Source organism: Aulostomus chinensis, chromosome 18 (assembly GCF_037954235.1).
Source record: "Aulostomus chinensis isolate RoL2024-O1b breed Wild chromosome 18, RoL_Achi_v1.0, whole genome shotgun sequence".
NCBI lineage: Eukaryota > Metazoa > Chordata > Actinopteri > Syngnathiformes > Aulostomidae > Aulostomus > Aulostomus chinensis.
The window spans coordinates 20373815-20397626 of record NC_141337.1 but is presented as its reverse complement, the minus strand read 5'-3'; the positions used below and the strand labels follow the sequence as shown (position 1 = coordinate 20397626).

At 46.5% G+C, this 23812-nt stretch overlaps 1 protein-coding gene across 1 annotated transcript in view; it reads left to right on the top strand.

Annotated features, from left to right (window-relative positions):
* The first annotated feature begins 696 nt into the window (after nucleotides 1-696).
* The window catches only part of LOC147245617 (sodium- and chloride-dependent GABA transporter 2-like), a 31390-nt gene continuing 8274 nt past the window's right edge, over nucleotides 697-23812 (top strand). The window contains exons 1-10 of the mRNA XM_086183972.1: nucleotides 697-868; nucleotides 3258-3392; nucleotides 9600-9737; nucleotides 10546-10651; nucleotides 11032-11164; nucleotides 12095-12229; nucleotides 18922-19025; nucleotides 21354-21478; nucleotides 21567-21679; nucleotides 21925-22062. Coding sequence (XP_086040098.1) covers nucleotides 739-868; nucleotides 3258-3392; nucleotides 9600-9737; nucleotides 10546-10651; nucleotides 11032-11164; nucleotides 12095-12229; nucleotides 18922-19025; nucleotides 21354-21478; nucleotides 21567-21679; nucleotides 21925-22062 — 1257 coding nt within the window. The 5' untranslated portion in view covers nucleotides 697-738. The remainder of the gene's footprint in view (nucleotides 869-3257; nucleotides 3393-9599; nucleotides 9738-10545; nucleotides 10652-11031; nucleotides 11165-12094; nucleotides 12230-18921; nucleotides 19026-21353; nucleotides 21479-21566; nucleotides 21680-21924; nucleotides 22063-23812) is intronic.

Genomic DNA, 23812 nt, shown 5'->3' with positions numbered 1-23812 from the left:
TATCATATAAGATCATCATCATTATTATTGTTATAATAATAACAATTTAGAACAATTAATATTATTATTATTCCTGTTACTATGCACATATACATAAACATCCAGGTACACACAGGCACACACACATGTATATATGCATATATATATATATATATATATATATATATATATATATATATATATATAGTCTTTGTTTTCTCTTCTTTGCTATTTTTCGATAAGGTTTCATTTATGTCTATTTATGGTAACAGTGCTGTGAATGTTTAGGTTTTAGGAGAGTGCAATTTTCCTGGTGGAATGTCCAAAAGGGATTAATAAAGTAGTCTGTCTGTCTGTCTGTCTGTCATAGCGAAAAAGTCAACCAGTGAAAAGTCGAGTGAAAATGACTTGACATTGACAGAGAGACTGTTTAGTGCCGATGTTGTGGCGATGTTGTCACATGTCAGGGCTCATGTCTGAAACCACCAAAGGTTGACATGCTGGTTTTCTTGACAAAAAATGTGTAGAGTTACGTGGAGAGGATTTCAGGAAGGCAAATGTTGTAATTTCCTGTCATGTTTGTAAATGTTACTGTTCACAAAGTGAAGATCGTTCAGCCCTGGTTCTTCCTCCAGCTCCAAATCCAGCCTTATTAGTCAACACTGAATTCTGTGGTGGCCCGGGGCCAAACACAGACAGACATCAGGCTGACAGAGGTGAGAAGCGACGACTGATCAGAGGACGGAGGAGGGAACAGACATGGAGAGCAAAGTGGAAAAGAGGCAACACTGGAGCAAGAAGAGGGAGTATATTCTGGCAGCAGCAGGCAATGTGGTGGGCCTGGGGAACGTGTGGAGGTTCCCCTACCTGTGCTATAAGAACGGAGGAGGTGAGCTGCAGCACACACGGAACTCACTAATGAGACGATTTCATGAAATCCCACATGAGCTGACTACAGGTAAAAGTTACCATCTGTTCTTAGTTTCTCTGTTACGTCTGTTACAAACAGTTTTACATTCATTAGAAGGGAGGGATTTGACCCCTGCAGCAGTTGGAGTGTGTTCATGGTCAACATGGTGCCTGTGTGGACTCAGTATATACAGGAATCAGGTCAAGTCAGGTTGGTTGGAATTGTGTGTCACCAAACCCCAACCAAAGTTCTGTCCTGATTCTGTCCAAGTAGAGCAGGTCCAGCACCTCCCTCCTTCATTGAACCTCCACCCAACAATTCTCCATCAGCAAGCACATCCTGCAACAGCAGCCACCAGAAAAGGAAGGTGGAGCAGATTCAGGATCAGTGGGGACGGAGAGAGAGCAGGAGAGCAGGACAGAGACAAAGACAGAGAATGGAGGAGGACAGAGAGACAGAAGGAAAGAGAAGGACAGAGATAAAGAGGGAGAGAAAGGAGGAGAGACTGATGGACAGAGACAAAGACAGAGAATGGAGGAAGACAGAGAGACAGAAGGAAAGAGAAGGACAGAGATAAAGAGGGAGAGAAAGGAGGAGAGACTGATGGACAGAGACAAAGACAGAGAATGGAGGAAGACAGAGAGACAGAAGGAAAGAGAGGGACAGAGATAAAGAGAGAAAGAAAGGAGACTGATAGCTAAAGGCTCTGGCTCCCACTCTACTTTTAGAACTCTAGGAACACAAGTATCAGTTTATTTTTGATTTTATACCTTATTTCTATAGATATACTTCAATTCCTATTCAATTACTTTACTCTGTCTTATTATTGTATCTCTTGCTAACCCGGGACCGGAATTTCGTACCACTAACATGAAAATGTGAAGACCTTTGAATCCTTGATTCCTGGGAGCGAAGGGTTCTAGCTGGATAAGAGGGATGGGCTTCATGTCTGCAGCAGCGTCTGTGTCTCTGGAGACCTCACATGTTCTGTTTATTGATTGAGATATTTAATTATCTTAAAAGTAAACAGCTTTGGGAAATATTCTACCATTGGATTTAATTCTGAGCCAATTAGGAATCAAGGTCAATATGTACTTAGAGTTTGAATACAATTAGTAAAAACAAATTCAACAAAAATGCTGCATGAATGTACCAGCAGCAGTTTCTCTCAGGTGAAGTGAGTGTGAAACAGGAAGTGCAGGTTTTACCCATTTAGTGATGGCAAAATGTCCCAGTACAACATTGATGAAGGTTCTGAGTTTACTCTCCATGAGCATTGCTTCAGTGGTTCTAGCATGTTCCTCCAAGCTGTCCTACACCGGAGAGAAAGGTTACAAATCAAATGTCTGTGCTCGTGTGTAGAAGTACTGATTATAACTGAAGCAAAGGAGGACATTTTGGAGGGACTGCAGCCTGGTCTCACCAAACGGTGTAATAGTCATAATCTTCATCATCATCATCAATTTTACTTGAGGATACCTGTCTTGACACGTGTGTGTGTGTGATGAGTTGTGTGTGGTGAGTTGTGGTTTCTACCAAGGAAGAACCCAATACTTGATGGGGCAGAGCCGTCACAGCGCCACCTGGGGGCAAAATGTCATGGTTTTTATTACATCTGGATGCACTCCCGCCAAGGGTTAAACCAGATCCTTCAAAATAGGTCAGGAATGCTATCAGAACCTGCTGATGGTTGATGATGGTTACTGTGAAAACTGAGTTGTTGTTAACTGGGTTGCTGTGGAATAACAGAGTTTTGATATTTCACCAGAACAAAGGGAACTTTTGTCAGTAGGGATGTTCTGATCTGACCTCAAAGATCAGAATCTGATCTGTTGATCTGTTCAGGTAGCTTGTTCTGTACTGACAGTTGTGGTCCTGTTTATCTTCCTAAGCTGTGGGTTGGCCCAGGTTGTTTCCCACCACTGAGTTCCCTGCGCTGCTGCTGCTGTCTCACTTCTTCAGGTCCTCTGCTTCCCTGGATCCACCTGCCCCACCACGAACCATACGTCCATTACTGATCCATCAGTGATGCACATTTTTTAGCGATCACTTCACCGAGGGCCACAGTGATCCCGGAGCAGGTGACCTCACCGAGGTTCACCCTTTAACCTGGGAGCAGGACACCACCCTCACCCACAACTACCAGGAAAACAGAACAACTATCGCCATTCTTACATCATTGGTATTTAGTGCTAATTACTGTAACAAATGCTAACATTGTACATGAGGGGAAACGTATTTACCTCATCACTCTGTTAATATCAAAAATTGTATTATTTGTAATAAAAGTATGACTACTTCAACTGTCATGAAGTGTTTGCATGTCATGTCTGTGCTGCAGTACTCAGGTGTGTGTTTGTGTGTGCAGGTGTCTTCCTGTTGCCTTACTGTTTCTTTGCTGTGCTGTGCGGTGTGCCGATGTTCCTGTTAGAGACTGTGATTGGTCAGCACACTCAGGAGGGCGCCATCACCTGCTGGAGGAAGCTCTGCCCTCTGGCGCAAGGTAACCCCTGGTGAAGATGACCGTATACTGTCTGTTTTTGTTCCATTCCAACTGAAGACACACTGAAGATGAGTCCAGTGCCACTAACCTCTGCTTCCAGTTTTAGACAAAAGCCTTTTGAAAACCTCCACGTCTTCTCCTGCACAGTGCTGGTTCTTTGTAGTTTTACCAGATAATCTATGACAGAGCCTCTTACAATATAACAGTGATATCACATCCATTCATCCATCAACAAACATCTGTCTATAAACTTGTTTTTAAGAGGAAAAATATGTCTGTGATACAAAAGATGGAAAAAGCACAAACAGAAACCAAAACATTGCCATCAGCATTGGCCATGTTTTCCTATTGTATGTCATATAGCTGGATAGTACAGTGGTTTATCAACTGATTTTATACATATAAATAAATCTCCCTCTCTGCCTTGTAGGGTGGTTCTGCATCCTCCTCCAAATCAGGTCCTCTACCAGAGGCCTGGGAAGGCAATGGTGATAGATGTGGCAATACCAGTTGAAGCCGTTTGTCCACCACGACTGAGTCCAGTTGGTTCACCAGTAGCTGTTTGTCATTCTGGAAGCTGAGGTCCCACAGCACCTTAGCCCTGTTGTTCTCAACCACTTTCAGTGGTACGTCCCATTGAGATCTAGGTACTTGTAGTCCATACTGGGTACAGATGTTTCTGCACACTATCACCACCACTTGGTTGTGCTGGTCCATGTATGTTTTTGCAGCTAGCATCTTACACCTATAGAGGATTCGATCGGAACCTCAACCGGTCACCAAGTGACAAAAATGTAAGAATAGACCAGAGGAAGAGTTAGTCCAGCCAACGGGTTTTTATTCTCTCAGTCTCACAGTTCTACAACACAGAGTAACAGAAGTTGTCTATGTCGAGAAAAGCCCCCCTCTCACATCTCACCAACCTATCTTTATAGCCAGAGAGGCGTGTATTTTGATTACAGATGTGTGTGTTTGTGTGTATTTGGATATGCGTGTAAATGTGTGAGTGTGTGTCTGGGTCATTCCGACCGGAACATTCCAAGATGCTCTTCCAACTCTAAAGAGAATTAGTATGACAAGCGCTCTGAACCCTATCTTAGCCAATGTGGCTCCCCATTTTCCAAAAATTTCATCTAACCCATCAAACATGATATTTCCACCCTTACCAGCATTTTGACTCATGTCAGATTTTAAAGCCTCAAGTTTACTCATAGCAGTGGAGAACGCTCCATCCACTGAGGTAAAAATTTGCAATTACTGTACAACACATTGTCCTGAAAATCTTAAATACTCCTCCTTCTTCTGCTAAAATCCAATCTAATGCCTGTCTGTTCTGTCTGGCCATGGCACTCGTCTCATGCAGCTGCTGGCCCAACTCTTTAAGGACTTCAGATGTGTAACTGACATATCTCTACTGGTTATAATAGGTGTAGTTAATCCAGTTTACATTCTTGTTGACGGTGATCTAAGGTGATATAGATTCCAATCCCGCTCTTACCTCATTCTGAGCTTTGAACTCTTCCAGGATTCCTGTAGGTAAACCAATACCAGGAAGATAAATTTGTTCCTCTGATGTCCCTTGCCTCTTCTGTCTGTGCAAACTGTTACTGTCTTTAACAACCCCAGCACCTCTTCTATCCCTTTGTATGCAACGACTACGGGCACCCGCAAGCACACCAGTGTACAGAGTCCGATCCACTGTAAAGGCAAAGTGTTCCTCACGATGTTGTCTCCGCACATCCAGCAGCTGTCCGCGACGGCCTGTGTCAGTTCACCCAACAGAGAAACATAAGGAAAGGTCATGGTTAAATTTTTCACAGTCCTGGTTTAAAGGAACAGGATTCTCATACGAAGCAGGCCTGCTCACAAACCGTAGAGCCATTCCTGACTCTGGAAACCATGATACCACCAGGACATGCCAATTATAGTAGCCTTTGTTACTTCCTCAGTAATTTTAACAGGGGTTAGTGAAATTGTTATACCCACCATAGTAACAACTTTAGCTGGAATTGGTGTCTTAATTTAAGAATTGGGTGTCGTAGGTCTCTTAGTTGGAGCCTGAGTTACACCAGGAGGCGTGGTTTGACTCAGTGGGAGCAGTGCGGCTGGAACCAGTCCTTCTCTTATCTTAAATTCAAACTCACTCTGACTGACTGTCACTAAGGCTGTCCAGGGCACCTTTACCTTCGTAGTTCACCCCCCTTTGTAAGTCTTGATAAATTCTTGGACATCTCTCCCACCACTTCCACATGGTGTGGTCTCTTTTGGCTCACTGGTTAACCTGTAACTGGCTAAACAGTTTGGTGTCATGATGAATTTTGTCTGAAAATGCTGGCATGGGTTTCAACACAGTGTGAATGGGTAATTCTGTAGTTGCATCATGCTTAACCCGAGCGCGGATGTGTGTCGTCTTCTGGAGCGGCTGTGACCTCAGCGAACGGCTTGGTGGCCTTGTCTCCAGAGTCTGGCTTGGAGCATTCCTCTCATCTCCAGACTGCCTAGTGATTGCAACACCAGGCTGCACATGATTCTCTTCATGGTTTTTCCAGTTTTATACTGCCCTTTTTCTCCGCCTGGAGTTTGGTGCAGTGGCTCAGATGATACCACGTCGTGCTTCCTTCGACCTGGACTGCTGTCGGGGTCGCCCTCAACATGGTGTACGGCCCTTCTCTTCTCAGCTCGTGCCACTTTCTCCAATAGACATCCACATATACCTGGTCGCCTGGCACCACCTGTCTCCTGACCACCTGGTCGGCCTTTGTCTCCTTTGCTTATTCTGCAAGTATATGGACTTATAGACGGCCGTTAGTTGTTTCATATAATCAGACAGTTCCATTAGCAATTGTTCAAGGTTAGGTCCTTTATGAGGACCTCTCAAGTGTGGAGCGGGTGTAAGATGGCCTGTAAGCATTTGGTGTGGTGTGAGATGTGTGTTACTGTTAGTTTACATGCGGTAGCTCATTGGTGCTCGTGGCAAAGCATCCCCCCAGTTAAGCTTTGAGCTGGCACAGATCTGACTGATTTTTGCCTTCAGGGTTCCGTTGATTCTTTCAACGACACCCTGGCTGACAGGATGATACACACTTCCAAGACTACACAAGAATTACATGGGAACTCACGGTTGCGACCACACAGGAATTACACAACTCGTGTAGAGATTAATTCATAACACTGTGCTTATTCATTAAAAAATAATAGATGGAGTATCTGCTGTCCACCACCCGCTCCTGACCTCAGGCGGGATCCTGTCCTCTGTTTGTCAGGGCGGAACTTTCCCTGAGTCATATGAGACTCCTGCCGGCAGTTGACCTTCAGTCCAGGTTCAGGCATTAGTCAGCAGAACATCCATCGATTCAGTACTTTTCCAACCATTGCTTGCATGTATGGAGACAAGTACCCTTGCTATCCTATCTTTTTCAACACTTCCCCCTTCCACAGTGTGCAACACTATGGGCTTCTGGAGTCAACATGGTTCGCAGAGGCACTGGTGCAACAATCAGTGCATCATGGGACCCCCAAAGACCTCTCTCGTCCTGTGTTGCTCCCCTCTTTAAACACAGATGATGTTCACTTTGTCCTGCTTCCTTTTGTATCAGTATAATGTCTTCTGGTGTAACCATAGGTTCCAGTGACACCACCTTTTGCGATGCGCTTGACACTTCATTATTGTAAGTTTTTTTCGGCTGCATTAACGCTGAAATCAACTAATCTATCACCGCTACTATGTGTTGGACTGTCCCAGCAGCATCCTTACACAGCCTGCACCTTGGGTCTGGTTGGGTGGGGTAGACTTTGTCCTTCTCGTGCCCCCTTGATGTAGCGTTGTTGTTGTTGTTGTTGTTGTTGTTGTTGTAGTACCTCCTTAATCCAGATCTCCTAAAAAAAAAAAAAAAAAATCACCTGTCAAAAAACAACCCTGGATCCAGAAGTTGTACCAACTACGGACCAGTGGCAATTTCTCTAAGACTGCAAGAGAAGCTCAGCTTCCCCTAAAATGTCACCAAAAAAAAAAAAAGTGGTGAAACCTGTACTGCTGTGTGTTCGTTTCATTGACTAAATACGCGCTAGAAAGCCTTCATCTTTTGTTCAGAATCAGCTCCTAATCACAGGTAACCAGTGCAGCTTCCTTCTCATTCATCCCCACAGCGCCACAGCGCTTCACACAGTCGGACGCTCAGCTTCTACTGAATTCAGTGGGGAAGCGTGGAGCGGGTTGTTCCACTGCAACAAAACTTAACGGTCATTGGATAAATGCTGGGCTTTGTCCCGCTCATTGGACGCTCAGCATCCCTGGAGGTCTATGGGGCAGTGGGCTGGCCCGGACACTTGGCTTCTGCATGATGATTGGATGAGCTGTTTGAGGCGGAATTCTTTTTTTGATTGACAGCTAAATGAGCGAATCAGCGATCTTGAAGAATAACCATCCACCGGAGCATTTTCCAAGTTTTTCATTCCATTGCTCTGAACTGATCCGGAGACTTTACCAAGTCCTTGGAAAAGTTGCCTAGTTGGTTCGACAAAGTCACAGATCATTTTCTTGAAAAGTAATGAAGGGTAGAATTTACATATAAATAAACAAGTACATTGATGATGTAGGCCGGAAAAATTAGCTTCCCCTCCCTGAAAGGCCAGCACCCACCACTGCTACAGACCAACATCACATCTTCCGTTTCTGTCCAAGGTTCTGTAGAAAGCAGTTGCTAAACAGCTGTGTGACGTCTCCACAGCAACAGCTGATTGGAGGATTCAGTCAGGTTCCAGGTTCATCCTAGCACAGAAACAGAACTAGTCAAAGGTACCAGTGACCTCCTCCTGGTACCAGATGAGGGACTGGCCTCTGTGCTGGTCCGATTAGATCTCAGTGCAGCTTTGGTACCACTGACCACCATATCCTTCTACACAGACTGGAACCTGTCACTGGTATTAAAGGAACCACACTAAACTGGTTCAGGTCATATTTACTCGGTCATCTCAGTTGGTACCAGTTAATGATGGTTCCTCTGAGATCACTACAGTCAGTTCTGGTGTTCCACAAGGATCTGTGCTTGGACCAGTCTTCTTCACCCTGTACCTGCTTCCTCTAGGTCACATGATCAGGAAACACTCCATTAATGTTCACTGCTATGCAGACGACACACAGCTGAACTCATCAATGATCCACATGGAACAAACCAGCTGATTAAACTGGAGGCCTGTCTGAAGGACAGAAAACATGGAGGACCCATCATTTCCTTTATTAAACTCTGATAAACTGAAGTTCTTGTGCTGGGCCCAAACACCTGAGGGCCACCTGATCTGACGAGACAGGTACCCTGGATGGCACCACCCTGGCCCCCAGCTTCACCGTAAGGAACCTAGGAGTTCTCTTTGACCAGGATCCTTTAACTCCTACATTCAACAAATCTCCAGGACACCTTCTTCCATCTACGTAACATCGCTAAGATCAGACACATCCTGGCTCATGAAGATGCAGAAAAACTAGTCCCTGCTTTTGTCACTTCCAGGCTGCATTACTGCAACTCCCTCCTACCAGGCTGGACTAATAAGTCCCAAAAGACTCTCCAGCTGGTCCAGAATGCTGCTGCCTGTGTGTTGACTAGAACTGGTAGCAGAGACCAGGTCTCTCCTGGACTGTACTGAATTGTTGGGTGTAAATTCATTGAAGGATTTTGGTGCTGGACCTGCTCTACTTGTAAAGAGTCATGAGGTAACTTTTGTTGTGATTTGGTGCTGTACAAATAAAACTGACTTGACTTCATTTGAAGTTATCTCAGTAGTTTTGGCTAGTGATGTTGAAACACTGGGCTAACAGTCGTATCACAGCATTCCAACAATTCTGTATATTCCGCCCTCGTCTGCAGGTGTCTTGTTCCAGTATCCAATTTCTTGTCAGATTGCCCTGTTTTGCCAGCAACTGACATGGACCTTTTTGACCCAGGAGACGTTCGAGCCAGTATAACTCTACAATTAGTGTCTCTCGTGCCCTGAGGTACCTTTAGGTGTCTTGCCTCAGAACCCTGACTGGCTGTCCCCTTGCCATGGCGAGGATTCAAACCCCTGAGCGCCAATGTTTAAGTCAGCTGAGTTTACTGTACTATCCAGCTGCTATTTTACTACCACTGTGTCTTCACATTATACTGGCCATATCATTGCAGCTTTACATGTCAGAAGTTAATCTGAGGTATTTTGAACCTTTTCTACCTCTAGGGGTTGGTTACTCCATGTTGATAACGCAGCTGTATGGGAGATCCTACATCATTATCCTGGCCTGGTCCCTCCTGTATCTTATTCACTGTTTCAGGGACCCTCTGCCCTGGGCCACCTGCAACAACCACTGGAACACAGGTTAGTGTGACCACAGGTGGACGGATGGACAGTACATTCATCAGGATACAATGTAGAATGTTCATGTGAGACAAGGACAAAGTGTCAGGCAAGGAGGTTAAACTCAACATAGAAACAGCTTTAGTGAGTCAAAGGAAAGAGTGCAAAAACAACATTTTATGGTGACAAAAACATCAAGTTCAGGATGCGAGCTGGCCAGGCTGTTTATGTTGTACTACCACCATTATACCCTAGATGGCACTGTAACATAGGGAAGAGCGAGTACACCATAATCTGTACCTGTACAACCACAAATTTTATTTGTATCCTTCCTCAGAGGAGATGGGGTATAACCCAGAAATGGATGGAACTTAAACATAGGGTGTGTGCACTTAAACTAGGAGGGGTTGGTTATTTGTTGAATTGGCTTCAAGAAATTTATAAAGATTGATTAGAAGTTGATGCATTTATTCTTTGTCTGAATTGTTTTAAATCCTCAGTTTACGTTTAGATATTTTTTCCTCAGAGGACTAATCATTGACAGAAGAAACAGCAATCACATCTCACCCAGATGATGTAACCTCAACTAGACCTGAAAATAAACACCAGAGTGTGGATCAGTCAACAGTCCCTTCTTTGTTCTACAGTCTTAAGCAAAAGGTTCATATTGTCAGAGAGCAGAGAATAGTGGAGATTAAAAACTTCCAAAGTCTGCAATGCAACAGACACCAGCAGACCGTAGCAGAGGCCGCTGGGGGGGGGGGGGGGGGGGGGTGAGGAGAGCCAGCCAGCCAGTGAGCAACATAGTGATTAATCTTGTTACCAACAGAAAGCTGTGTGGAGCTCACCTCTGCTAACTGGACTGCTCAACACAGCCTGACAGTCAACTGGACATCTGGAAATCTCACCACGTCTTCTGTCTCTGAGTTCTGGGAGTAAGTCAGTGTTGTGTGAAGCTACTGATGTTTCAGCCAGACAGAAATGGCTCCATGCATGAAGTAAATTCTGTTGATCATCCGTCTGTCAGAGCAGCAGTACGCCAAATCTACCAGGCTAATTTGGATGACAGTTGGTGGGTGGGGTGGAGCAGGACCAGGAACCTTTATTTTTGTAACAACTTTATAAAAATGTACTACACTGGCCTGGACAGCACTCTGCCTGGAGGTCCTCATGTTGAATATCTGATCAGAAACTGTTTTCCTTTGATTTTGAAGCAAATCCCAGGTGTTCATGGACCTTGGTGGAGGTCAGTGCTCCCAGGATGTATTTCTAGTTTTGCATGTGACTATTATTGTCTGTCTGATGTCCCATAAAGGAGAGAATTGTTGTCCATGTCTGGGGGAATAGAGGAGGTGGGGACGGTGAAGTGGGAGCTGGTCTTGTGTCTCCTGGTTTGCTGGCTGACCTGTTACTTCAGCACCTGGAAAGGAGTCAACTCCACTGGAAAGGTCTGTGAACATGGTGGTGTAAGGATTCTGGAAAAGAACCTGTCTGCAGGAACATACATGTTACTGGCTTTGCAACTGTGACTTGGAGACAAGTTATCCTCAAGACAGAAGAGAGAGAAAGAGAGACAGAGACTGAGAAACATTCAAAAAATGTAGTGCAATCTGTTTGGAAATTTAACAGAGGGCAGAGCAGAAAGCGCTAACTAAAACACAGTTTACTATACAACAGAAAGATTTTACATATTTATTAAATATTTTTTTAAAGATTAAAGAAGTCATTTTTAAACTTAACTAGGTTACTTTATTAACTTAAAACGGATAAATTGACAGATCCAGAACTCAGCAAACAAAAAAAAAACAACAATCCGAGTCCATTTACAACAAAAAACAAAACATTTACTCCATCTACAGTCTTGCGGCACTCCCTCAAAAACTGTGGAAATAAAACTGTACTCTTTCACAAAGCATCAGCAATCTCACATGCAACGCACGCATGACTACATTCCCTTCATTCAGCTCACATAAAGTGGTCACAGGCAACTACAACAATAACCCCTTCATGAACTTCCACAAAAATGTACTATTTAATATTAATTCAACACAGATACATTTAGTAAACCCAATGTCTTTTTATGGGGTTATATCGGGCTTCTGTGGCAAGACCTCCCCTAAATGATCCCAGAGTCTTCTTTGAAGGATTACATGAACAAATGAATAATCCCTTGTGTCATTCACACCACAGCTGGGCTTCACGTCCCATCTTAGAATCTCTAAGTATGAACAGTAAAGTGCGTGAAACCACTCGTGAACTCAAGCCAGAGGACGGCATTGCAGAAGCATCTTCTAACATACGGTGCAGTTCAAGACACAACCATCACCTGGGATTGTGCTGCATGTGGCCAACATGCTAAATGAGAGCTGACATTTCAGGTGGTGTACTTCACGGCGCTGTTCCCCTATGTGATGCTGGCCATCCTGCTGGTCAGGGGGCTGACGCTGCCAGGAGCCTGGCAGGGCGTGGTCTACTACCTGTATCCAGATCCCTCTCGCCTGGCAGACCTTCAGGTGACACACTGCTGACGAATCATTTCATGTTGTTTTCATGCCTTATTCTTTTGTTCTTTTGCTCAAAGTACTTCTACCACACTGTTACAGTCTCAACAGAAGCAAATGGCTCTTTTAGAGACCGGCAACATAAAAATGAGGATGCCAACCAAAATGAGATCATGCAGAACTCAAGCTAATTAAGGGAGTTTGGAGGTCCGGCCTAAAAGAACAAAAGGAGCTGTGGTAGTCTAGGGTACTCAACCTATAGGTCATCAGAGCCAGAACCCCCTCCTAACTAACATCCAGGATCAATGATCCAGAACTAGAAATAGAGCCTCATGGCAGGCTGGGGCCTTTCAGTGTGGAGTTTGCATGTTCTACCCTCACCTGTGAAGGTTCTCTGGGTGCTCCAGCTTCCTTCCATTGACCACAACCATGAAAGTTAGGTTAGGTGGAGACCCTAAGTTGCCCGTAGGTGTGGATGCTGTGTGTCAGCTCTGTGATGGACTGGCAACCTGTCCAGGGTGTAAGCTGCATCTTGCCCAGTGACAGATGGGATTGGCACCAGCTCCTCATCACTTTGTACTGGATAAGTGTTGATGAGAATTGATGGATGGACCCCTCATGACCTTCACTCCTTTCAGGCAATGCTAAATTATTGTGCGTTTGCATTGCAGGCCATTGAGGAGTTAACCTGATCTGTCCCAGATATGTGAGTTTCTGTGACAACAGATGGTGGAATCAAACCCAAAAGGCAGAGGCTGACAGTAGTTAATCAAACAAGGCAGGGGCAAAGAGGTAGTGGGAAGGAGGGAGTCCAGGTGATGAGATGAGGGGAGAGGAGACAGGGAAGGTCCTTGTGGGGGTGCGGGTCCAGAGGGGCAGCTTGCTGGTAGGGGCAGGGAATCTAAGCATAGGGGGACACAAAAGAGCAAACACAAAACAAAAGAGAGCATAGAACTCTGGGGAAATACTGGGAATCACAAAGGAGCCTGACAAAGTTACTGTGTGGTACACTGTAAAGATCTGGCAATGAGAACTTGAGTATTTGAGCAGAGAGGTGATGAGGAGATCAATGTCAGGTGTGTGCCCTGCAGCAGCTGCCATCATCTGAGACCCACTCCTGGAAACGAGAAGGAGAAGCAACCAGGGAAAAGACAACACTGGGGGACACAGAATGAAAATGCAACAGTACCCCTTCCTCCAGGCTCGCCACCTGGCGACCCACAAGGTTTCTCCAGATGGACCTGGCAAAACCCTACCAGCAGCCCTGGGTCCAGGATGAAGGAATGGGGGATCCAGGACTGTTCCTCCATGCTGTAGCCCAATCAACAAGATACTGGAATCCCCACCCCTGATGGCGCAAATCCAGGAGCCACTGGATGGAGTACAGTATGCCGGGCATAGTACCGTAACCCCTATCAACTGGGGGGGGGGGGGGCATGGTAGGAGGACACAGGGGACTGGTCTGTAACTGGGAAACATGACCAAGTGGCATGAATCACAGGGTACACTCTGAGGGAGGATGGGAGCTTGAGTTAAACAAACGGGGTTGACCATAGACTGAATAACAAATGGGCTGAGGAAATGAGGGGACAACTTCTTGGAGTCAGTCTTCAGAGGGATATTTTTAGAGGAAAGCCAAACACTCCTGGTGGACCAGATTTATATTGTGGGGCAGGGGGCGCCATGCTGGTCCGCCAAACGGTGGTTCCTCTCTGCTGAACGGAGCAGGGCAGAGCTGGCCATCCTCCAGATTCAGCAACGTAGATGGTGCTGGGGAGAGTCAATTTTCAAGTCAAGTCAAGTTTATTTGTACAGCGCCAAATCACAACAAAAGCTCTCTTATGACACTTTACAGGTAGAGCAGGTCTAGTACTACGCTCCTTCAATGAATTTACACCCAACAATTCTCCATGAGCAAGCACATCCTGCAACAGCGGCGACGAAAACCTTCCTTTTAACCGGCAGGAACGTCGAGCAGACCCAGGTGCAATGGGGACAGCCTTCTGCTTTGACCAGTTGTAGGGAAAGAGAGCAGGAGCGTAGGACAGAGACAAAGACAGAGAATGGAGGAAGACAGATATGCAGAAGGAAAGAGTGGGACAGAGATAAAGAGAGAGAGAAAGGAGGAGAGACTGATGGACAGACGGGGACGTGAGCAGGTGGAGCTACGGGTGGCAGCTGGAGCCTCTTCAGGTCTGCAGCCTCCTCCAGCAGCACCTGGGATCTGGGATGAGGGGAGCCCGAAGGCTCCTGAGAAGAAGATGAGTTTGTGATATGTATGAGTATGATTTATGTATGACAAATATAGGAGGACAGAGAGGAGTAGAGAGAAGCCCAGTGCACCATGGGAGATCCCCGGCAGTCTAAGCCTATAGCAGCATATCTAAGGGCGAGCCTAAGCAGCCCAACTATAAGCCTGATCAAAAAGGAAGGTCTTAAGTCTGCTCTTAAAGGTCAAGAGGGTGCCTGCATCCCGGACTGAAACTGGGAGACGGTTCCACAGGAGTGGAGCCTGATAGCTGAAGGCTCTGGCTCCCATTCTACTTTTAGAAACTCAAGGAACCACCAGTAACCCCGCATCCTGGGAGCGAAGGGTTTGAGCTGGATCATAGGGGACTAGGAGCTCTGTCAGGGATGAAGGTGCCTGACTGTTGAGGACTTTGTATGTTAGAAGGAGAATTTTGAATTGTATTCTAAATTTGACAGGGATCCAATGCAGAGAGGCCAGTACAGGAGAGACATGGTCTCTTCTACCAGTTCTAGTCAACACGCGGGCAGCAGCGTTCTGGACCAGCTGGAGTCTTTAGGGACCTACTGGTGCAGCCTGATAGGAGGGAATTGCAGTAATCCAGACTGGAAGTGACAAAGGCATGGACTAGTTTTTCTGCATCCTTTTGAGACAGGATGTGTCTGATCTTAGCAATGTTTCGTAAATGAAAGAAAGCAGTCCTAGAAATTTGCCTAATATGGGAGTTAAAGAACAGATCCTGATCAAAGAGAACTCCTAGGTTCCTTACGGTCATGCTGGGGGTGAAGGTAATTCCTTCCAGGGTACCTGTCTCATTAGATAGGGTGTCTCTAAGAGTTTTGGGCCCAGGACAATGACTTCGATTTTGTCGGAGAGGGAACCATGAGCTCCCCCTCCTGGACTGGGAACAGAGGTGGCAGATAACCTCGGGCACATTCAAATGGGGTTATTCCAGTGGCCAAGCTGGAGAGGGAATCAGTGGGCATATTCTATACAGGAGAGTGGATGCTCCCAGACACAGGATTCTGGGCAGCCACACAGCACAAAGCTGCCTTTAGGTCCTGGTTGGCATGCTTTATCAGCCCATTTGACAGGGGGTGGAGTACAGGCTGACCAACGCCCCCAGAGCCGCACAGAAGGCCCTTTAAACTTGTGAGATGAAACAGCATCTGTTGGGTTATGGTTTTATCATCTTGTTTCCTGGACCATACGTTATTGAGAAGTTAAAGTGTTCAAAAAGCAGAGCAGGGTTTGCGTGAATTTAATCTCCTGGCGGTTTTGATGTATGAAAGGTTCTTATTACCAGTCCATATCATAAGGGGGTGCTCCGCACCCTCAAGCCAGTGGCTCCATTCCTCTAGAGCCAGTTGTACCACCAGCAACTCCTGATTTCCCGTGTCATAGTTGTGTTCAGGGGCCGTTACTCTGTGTGAGAAGAAGTCCCAGCAAGAGCTGGATGTCGTGGCCTGATGGAGCTAAGAGGAACCCATCATCCACAAAAAGCAGAGACAACAACCCCCCCTCACCAAACTCGACCCCCTTCACCACCCAGCTGTGTCTAGAAATTCTGTCGATAAAAGTTATGAACAGAAACGGAAACAAAGGGCAGCCTTTGTCAAATCCTCACCGAGAACAAGTCCAACTCACTGCTGGCAACACAAACCAGACTCTCACTCCTCCAGTAGGAAGACTGAAGGGTCCTTTGTAAGGGGCCATCCACCCCATACTCCCGGAGTACCTCCCACAGGGTGCTCCTTGGAACATGGACATAAGCCTTCTCCAGATTCACAGGCCCTTATCGTGGAACTGATACGTTTTGACCTGTGGACAAACGTAGTCTTTTCACGTTTTGACATGAGACTGGGTTGCTGCATACCACTCGGCTTGCCAGCAGCGGTTGGCTGCCTCTGGAGACCCACAAACCAGCCACGCCCTGTTGGCCTCCTTCTTCAGCCTGACGGCTCCCCTCACCTCTGGTCCACATGCAGGTTCAAGGATTACCGCCGTGACTGGCCCCAGCAGCCTAACGGCCACAGCTCAACAATGGCAGAGCAGAACATGGTCTATTCAGCCCCTGGGATGCGGACTAAGCTCTGTCGGACATGGGAGTTGAAGATCATCCTGACAGGTTCTTCCGCCAGGAGTTCCCAGCAAACCCTCACGACTGGTTTGAGCCTATCAGGTCTGCGCTGTGCCTTCCCATGCCACCTGATCCTACTCACCACCAGATGGTTATCAGTTGACAGCGGAACTGCTCTCTTCAGCTGATTGTCCAGAACATACAGGTCAGATGATATGACTATAAAATCGATCATAGACTTGCAACCTAGCTTGTCCTGGTGCCACGTGCACAGATGGACATCCTTATGTTGGAACATGGTGTTATTTATGGACAACCTGCGACTTGCACAGAAGTCCAATAACTGCACACCACTCGGGTTCAGGTTGGGCCTGCCGTTCCGCCCAATCACACCCTTCCAGGTCACACCGTCACTGCCCACGTGAGCGTTGAATCCCCCACCAGGACAATGGAGTCCCCAATTGGGGCACCATCCAGTACCCTTCCCAAGGACTCCAAAAAGGGTGGGTACTCTGAGGTGGTGTTCAACCCATCAGCGCAGACCACAGTCAGGACCCATTCCCTGACCTGAAGGCGCAGGGAAGCAACCCTTTTGTCCACCGGGGTAAACCCCAACGTACAGGCAGAGAGTTTAGGGGCGACCAAAAAGCCCACCCCCGCCCTCCCCCTCTCACACAGAGCAACTCCAGCGAAAGAGAGACCAACCCCTCTCAAGGACTTGGGTTCCGGACCCGGACCTATGTCTTGAGGTGAGTCCGACTTTTTCTAGCTGGTAACGCTCAACCTCTTCCACCTGCTCCAGCTCCTTCCCGGCCAAAGAGGTAACGTTCCATGTCCCAAAAGCCAGCTTCCATGCCTTGGGGTCAGACAGCCGAGTTCCCGCCTTGGCCTGCCACCCAAGCGACAATGCACTGGACCCTTCTGGTTCCTCCTATGGGTGGTGGGTCCAAGGAAGGACGATTTCATGTCTCCTTTACGGGCTCGGCCCAGCCAGGCCCCATGAAGGCCAAGGCCCGGCCACCAGTCGCTCGCCATCAAGCGCCTGGTTCCAGGGCGGGGCACCGCCGGGCTTGGTACACAAATTCCTTGATCTTCTTTTCTCCATGAGGGGTCTGTTGAACCTTTCTTTGTCTGGCCCTTCACCTAGGATCAGTCTGCCTTGGGTGACCCTGGTAGGGTCACCCAAGGCACCTAAAAAAGCCTCAACGCCGCCTTCAAGTCAGGGGACAGGGCCCTGTTCAGCCAGGTCAGACCTTAAAAAAGAGGCACCAGGGAGGCTAAGGTGGCCTGTAAGGATGTGTATTGAGTCCCCTCCTGTTTACTCTCTAAACGTGCGACTGGTCCCTGAACCCCCTCTCAAACACTATTATCAAGTTTGCGGATGACACCACCATAGTCAGTCTCATCTCAGGGGGGTGAGTCTGACTACAGAGATGAGGTCAACAGACTGACAGCGTGGTGTTCAGTAAACAACCTCCAACTGAACACCACAAAAACTAGGGCACTAATTCTGGGCTTCAGGAAGGGCCGAGGGGACCCAGCCCCACTCTACATCCATGGGGACTATGTGGAAAGGGTCCACTGGTTAAGAAGGCCCATTTCCATTTCCTGAGAGTGCTCAGGAGAAACAACCTGGAGGAGAAGCTGCTGGTGACCTTTTACAGGACCACCATAGAGAGCATCCTGGTGTCCTGCATCATGGCCTGGTACGCAGGGAGCTCAGCAGCAGACAGGAGAGCCGAAGTCATCCGCACAGCCCAGATAATCTCTGGTTGCTCTCTGCCCAGCCTGGAGGACATTGCCAGCTCTCGCCACCTCAGCAGAGTCTCTAACATCATCGAGGACTCGGTTCACCCCAGCAATCACCTGTTTGACCTGCTACACTCAGGCCAGCGCTACAGGTCACACAGAGCCAGGACAAACAGACTCAGAGACAGCTTCTGTCACACAGCCAACAACCACAAAACCAAATGACCACCCTCACGACAACACACACACACACACACACACACACACACACACACTCTTGCATAATTTTCTTTCTTTCATGATTGTTATTCATCTCTTCCTCATACCCCAAACCTTTTATTTTTATTTAATAACACACTTACACTGTCATTTGAAAAAACTGCACTAGGAGGGAATCCTGGCTAGAGATGGTGCTGTGGAGTACATCAGTGTCTGTGAGGTCCATTTGTTGACCAGATCTTTCTGTGACAACTGGCCCAAAGGAGGGCATGTTTTCCCAAGTGTGGAATAATTCACATTTGTCATTTCATTTGTCCTTGAAGACAATTCATGAAAGTGTTCTTTTGAACCATAAGGACAGAGATGAAACAGTCTGGCAAATGTTCTGTCACTGTTGTTCTATCACAGGTGTGGCTTGAGGCATGTGCTCAGGTTCTCTACTCCTACAGTGTTGGATCAGGAGTGCTACTCACTCTGAGCAGCTTCAATAAAAGCAAGAACAACTGTTTCAGGTAAGGCTATGATCAGTGATTCCTTCAATGATCGAACATCTCCATTCTGAGTTTTCTTCAAGATGCTGAAGTTAGCAAATCTCATCCTCACCATTTGTTTTACAATCGGTTTACAGTGATGTTTGCCAATGTTTACAGCCTGGTATTCATGACAACTTAAGCTAACCATATGACTGGTTGGGTCAGGAATTTTGCTGTTACATCCTTGAACCTCCTCACTTCTCACTTCTTTTGCATCTTCCCAGCAGATCCAGAGAAATTATTTTCAGTATCCAAATTCAATTCACTACTCCTCTGATGCACCACATAATTGGTGCCGTCTTGAGCCAAGGTGCTGTTGTAGTTTTCAGGTTTACTTGAGTAAAGGAGTTTATCAGCTCTACTTTCAAGTCATTTACTGTTTTCCCTTGTTTAAAACAGAGGGATCGACAGAGGGCTTGTTGAAAAAGGGGGTAAACAATGGCATGTTTAAAATATGAGGGGAAAATCCCAAAGATATAGAGCAGTTATATTTAGATTTAGCTTTATGATAATTGCAAAGATATCTGGACCAACAATCTGGAACACAACTTTTAAAAACCAAGTGGGGATGCAATCTGAAGACAGGTGGATGATTTAGGAAGGGTTATATGCATCCCATGGTTGAATGAGAGATTTCATTAAAATGTTACAGCGCAGGGATCAACATCAGCTTCTCTGAGTTCTGTGTTGAATTGCATTTCTCTGGGGAGGGTGCAAGCAATCCAGGGGACCAATTGTAGTTTATCACTTTAAAGTTCTGAGATATGACCTTGATTTTCAATGAGCTCTGAAAAGTAAGTATTTCCAGCTTTTTTGACTTTGTGTTGATATACTGTAGTTGTAAGGGGGTCAATGTGCAAGGACCCAAATGCAAAAAGAGAATCCAGGCAGAAGTACTATGTCCACAGCACCAGGTCTTTCATCCAAAACATAGCAAATGTCAAAAATCAGAACGGGGCAAATAAAGACAACAGGGAATGGGCAAAATCCAGAAGTCACACAACAGGTCCTACACAGGAGGCAACAAGGGTCCAAGACACTCAAGAGCTTGAACACAAGGTAACAAAGACAGTCTGGCACAGACACAGGGAATGAGGCAGGGCTTAAATTCACAGGGGAACGAGAAACAGGTGGAAGACATGAGGGCAGAGACAGCAATCACAGTGGAGGGAAAAAAAACAGGGAGCAAAACTAACAGCAACACAACAGCACATAGACTACAAAATAAAACAGGAAATGTAGACAAAATAAATGCAGATCCTGACAATAGTGACATAAAATCGTGGAGGGAAGCAAGGGAAGCACTGAATCTGTCTTATTCTCCACTTCCTTTCTGTCTACCCTCCTCATCTCTAACTTCCTTATATCCACATTGAGCCAAGTCAGAGAGGAAGGCTTTATCTTTCTGTAGCTGACCAGAGTTATTGAGTCCAAGATATTTGTGCAGGAACTGTTAAAAGTATTCATCAATGATAAAGTCATGCTCACTGCTGTGGAAAAATGAGTTTGTGGCAATGAAAGCTTGTCAGAAGGTTGGAACAGAGAGTGAATCTAGTGTGCAGGAGCAAATCAGAGAGGTTGATTTGAAGTTGGAAGCAAGGAGTGAAATCCGGAGAAGCACGGCAGAAGGATCAGAAAATTACCCAAATTCACATCATCAACATAGAATCCACAGGAAATCACAAGATCCAGTGTATGCCCTTTGACATGGCGGGGTGCTTTACATGTTGGGGCAGATTAAAAGAATCTAAAAATTTGATAAAATCAGAAGCAAACCCACAGGAAGAAGGGCAACAAACATGAATATCAAAACCACAAAGGAAGAGGATGCGGTCATGTTCCATCATAATGACCGATAAAACGTGAAATTCTTGCACAGAAATGGAAGTAAAGTCTCAGTCTGTAGACTAAAACCCATAGAAAGGGCAAGTCGTTCTTCACAATAAGACCAAGACTTTCAAATGTAGAAAAACATGCAAGTGGAAGTGGAGAACAGGTAAAATCATTTATGACAGCCACCCCCCCCCCCCCAGGCCTGTTGGAGAACTAGCTAGTTTGGGGGGACGATTGAATGAAGAGGGGGCACACATCAGGATTTGACCAGGATTCTGTGATGATAAAAAAAGTCAATATTATTGGTCATAACAAAATCCTGGCAGACAAAAGACATATTTGTAAGTGCTCTGACATCAGGTAGACAGATTTTAGTTGAATTAACAGTTGGGCCTGAAGAGGTGGTTTTAACTGTAATGAGGTTATTTCTAGTAGGGTTGTGTACTCGAGTCCATTGTCTGTGTGTGTCTGCAGGGACAGTCTCTGGTTGTGTCTGCTCAACAGTGCCACCAGCTTTGTTGCCGGCTTTGCGGTCTTCTCAGTTCTGGGCTTCATGGCCCACAAACAGGGGATTCCTATCCACTTGGTGGTTGACTCAGGTACCATTGAGACACCAAAGCTGTCAGTGGAATCTGACTGACTGCTTTCAGCAACCCAACACTGGAATGCTCCTGTTTGTCCTCTCAGGTCCTGGTCTGGCCTTCATTGCGTTTCCTCAGGCTGTCGCCATGATGCCGCTGCCTCAGCTGTGGGCTGCCTGTTTCTTCATCATGCTCCTTCTGCTGGGACTGGACACAGTGGTAAGACCAGTTCTGATAATCTCATTCAACTTTTCTCTGTTCTGGTTCCACCGCCACCAGCATCATGGAAACAGGAAGGGGGAGGAGTTATAAGGGAGGCTTGCCACAGCCCATGAGCCCACATTACTGGTAGTGCAGCTCCAGAATAACAATAAAGAACTGGAAATTAACATTATTTGTGTGTGTGTGTGTGTGTGTGTGTGTGTGTGTGTGTGTGTGTGTGTGTGTGTGTGTGTGTGTAACAGTTTGTAGGTCTTGAAACTGTAACAGCATCGGTGATGGACATGTTTCCCAGGCAAATGCGCAGACCCTGGTGCCGGGAAATCTTCCTCCTTCTCTTCTGCTCCGCCTGCTTCATCGTTCAGATTTCTCTCACCACTCAGGTACTAGACAGGTGCACACTTACCCATAATTAGGAGCTTCTCCAAACCCACCATTTAAGGATAAAAATTCACTTTCTTTCTATCATTGTTCCATGGAAAATCGAGCCCCAAAGTTTGATTCATAGTTGTGCGTTGGGTCAATGCCACAGAACAATCACATGACAAACATGTAGATGAACATTTGTTCTTCTGGTAAGCCAGGGCCCCATTGTTTACAGCAGAGGTGGAGCTCCGCAACAACGTGGTGCTGCCCCGTGAGAGACCTAATGTTCTCCCCGAGCTGAAGAGGAGGAGATGGGGGAGCTGTGCCGGAGCTGCTCGTCGCACCAGAAGGTGGAGATTCAGACCTGTCCATCATAATGGGAAATGTGGGATCTCTTCCCAATAAGATGGATGAGCTAGCAGCGCTAACCCGGCACCAGAGGGAATACCACACGTGCAGCGTCATGATGTTCTAGGAGACTTGGCTAACTCCACTGACCCCAGACACGGCCGTGGCGCTGGACGGTTTCAAGCTGCTGCGGGCAGACAGGACAGGGGAGAGTGATAAGAAGAAAGGAGGAGGACTGGCAGTGTTGGTGAATGATCAGTGGTGTAACTCTGGGCACATCACTATGAAAGAGCAGCTCTGCAGTCGGGACCTTGAACTGTTAGCAGTCAGCATGAGGCCATATTACCTGCCGCAGGAATTTTTGCAAGTTATTGCAATTGCTGCCTATGCCCCCCCCCCCACAAGCAGGCTACAGACAGAGCGCGCACAGGCCCTCCTTCTTATCTCTGGAGACTTTAACCATGCCTCTCCATCCTCCACTCTGCCCACGTTCACCCAGTACATTACATGCTGCACCAGAGACCATAAGATTCTGGATCTGTGCTATGCCAACACCAAGGAGGCATACCTCATTACCCCTTCCCCGACTGGGAAGATCAGACCACAACCTGGTTCATCTCCTACCTGCATACAAACCTCTTGTGAGCAGACAACCAGCTGTGTCCCGTACAGTGAAGAGATGGTCTGTGGAAGCTGAAGAGGCTCTTATGGACTGTTTTGACACGACTGTCTGGGAGGAGTTCAGTGACTCCCATGGGGAGGACATCGACAGTCTGACAGACTGCATTGCAGATGATATTACTTCCTGTGAGGAAAACACCATACCCACCAGGACAGTACGATAAACCATGGATCAACCCCGACATAAAGTCTCTCCTTAAGGAGAAGAAGATGTTAGACCTGCCTTCACCAGGCTACCAGAATCAGCACAAGAGGAGACAAAGTGTCCACGCACGGAGCTCAAGGTTTAACAAACAAAGTTTATTAGTGTACAGTGGTCGAGGTTTCTCTGAGACACAACAAGTGGAACGCCAATAAAACGCACGGGGCGCAAAAACCAAAATTTGGAAAAACACTAAATCTAAATACGGGCAGCACTATAAACTGAAGGAACGACCACAAAAGGCAACCACCAGACTAACTCTGGGGTGAAATAAGAATTTGGGGGAAAAATAAATCAAGGCCGAGGAATCAGCCAGCCAAATAGAATGGGAACGGAAATTTAAGGAAATCAAAAGGTCAGCACTCAGCTGCTATTATCCGGCAAATGACTTTAACAAAAATACCACAGAAATACTGGGTCTTCTGGCACACCTTCGCGGCTCAGGAAAAAGTGGAGCGAAATCACACTTAGAAAAAGTAACAATCAACAAGGAGTGCTCTCTACTCGGACTAGGAAGGTAACAATGAGAAAAAACG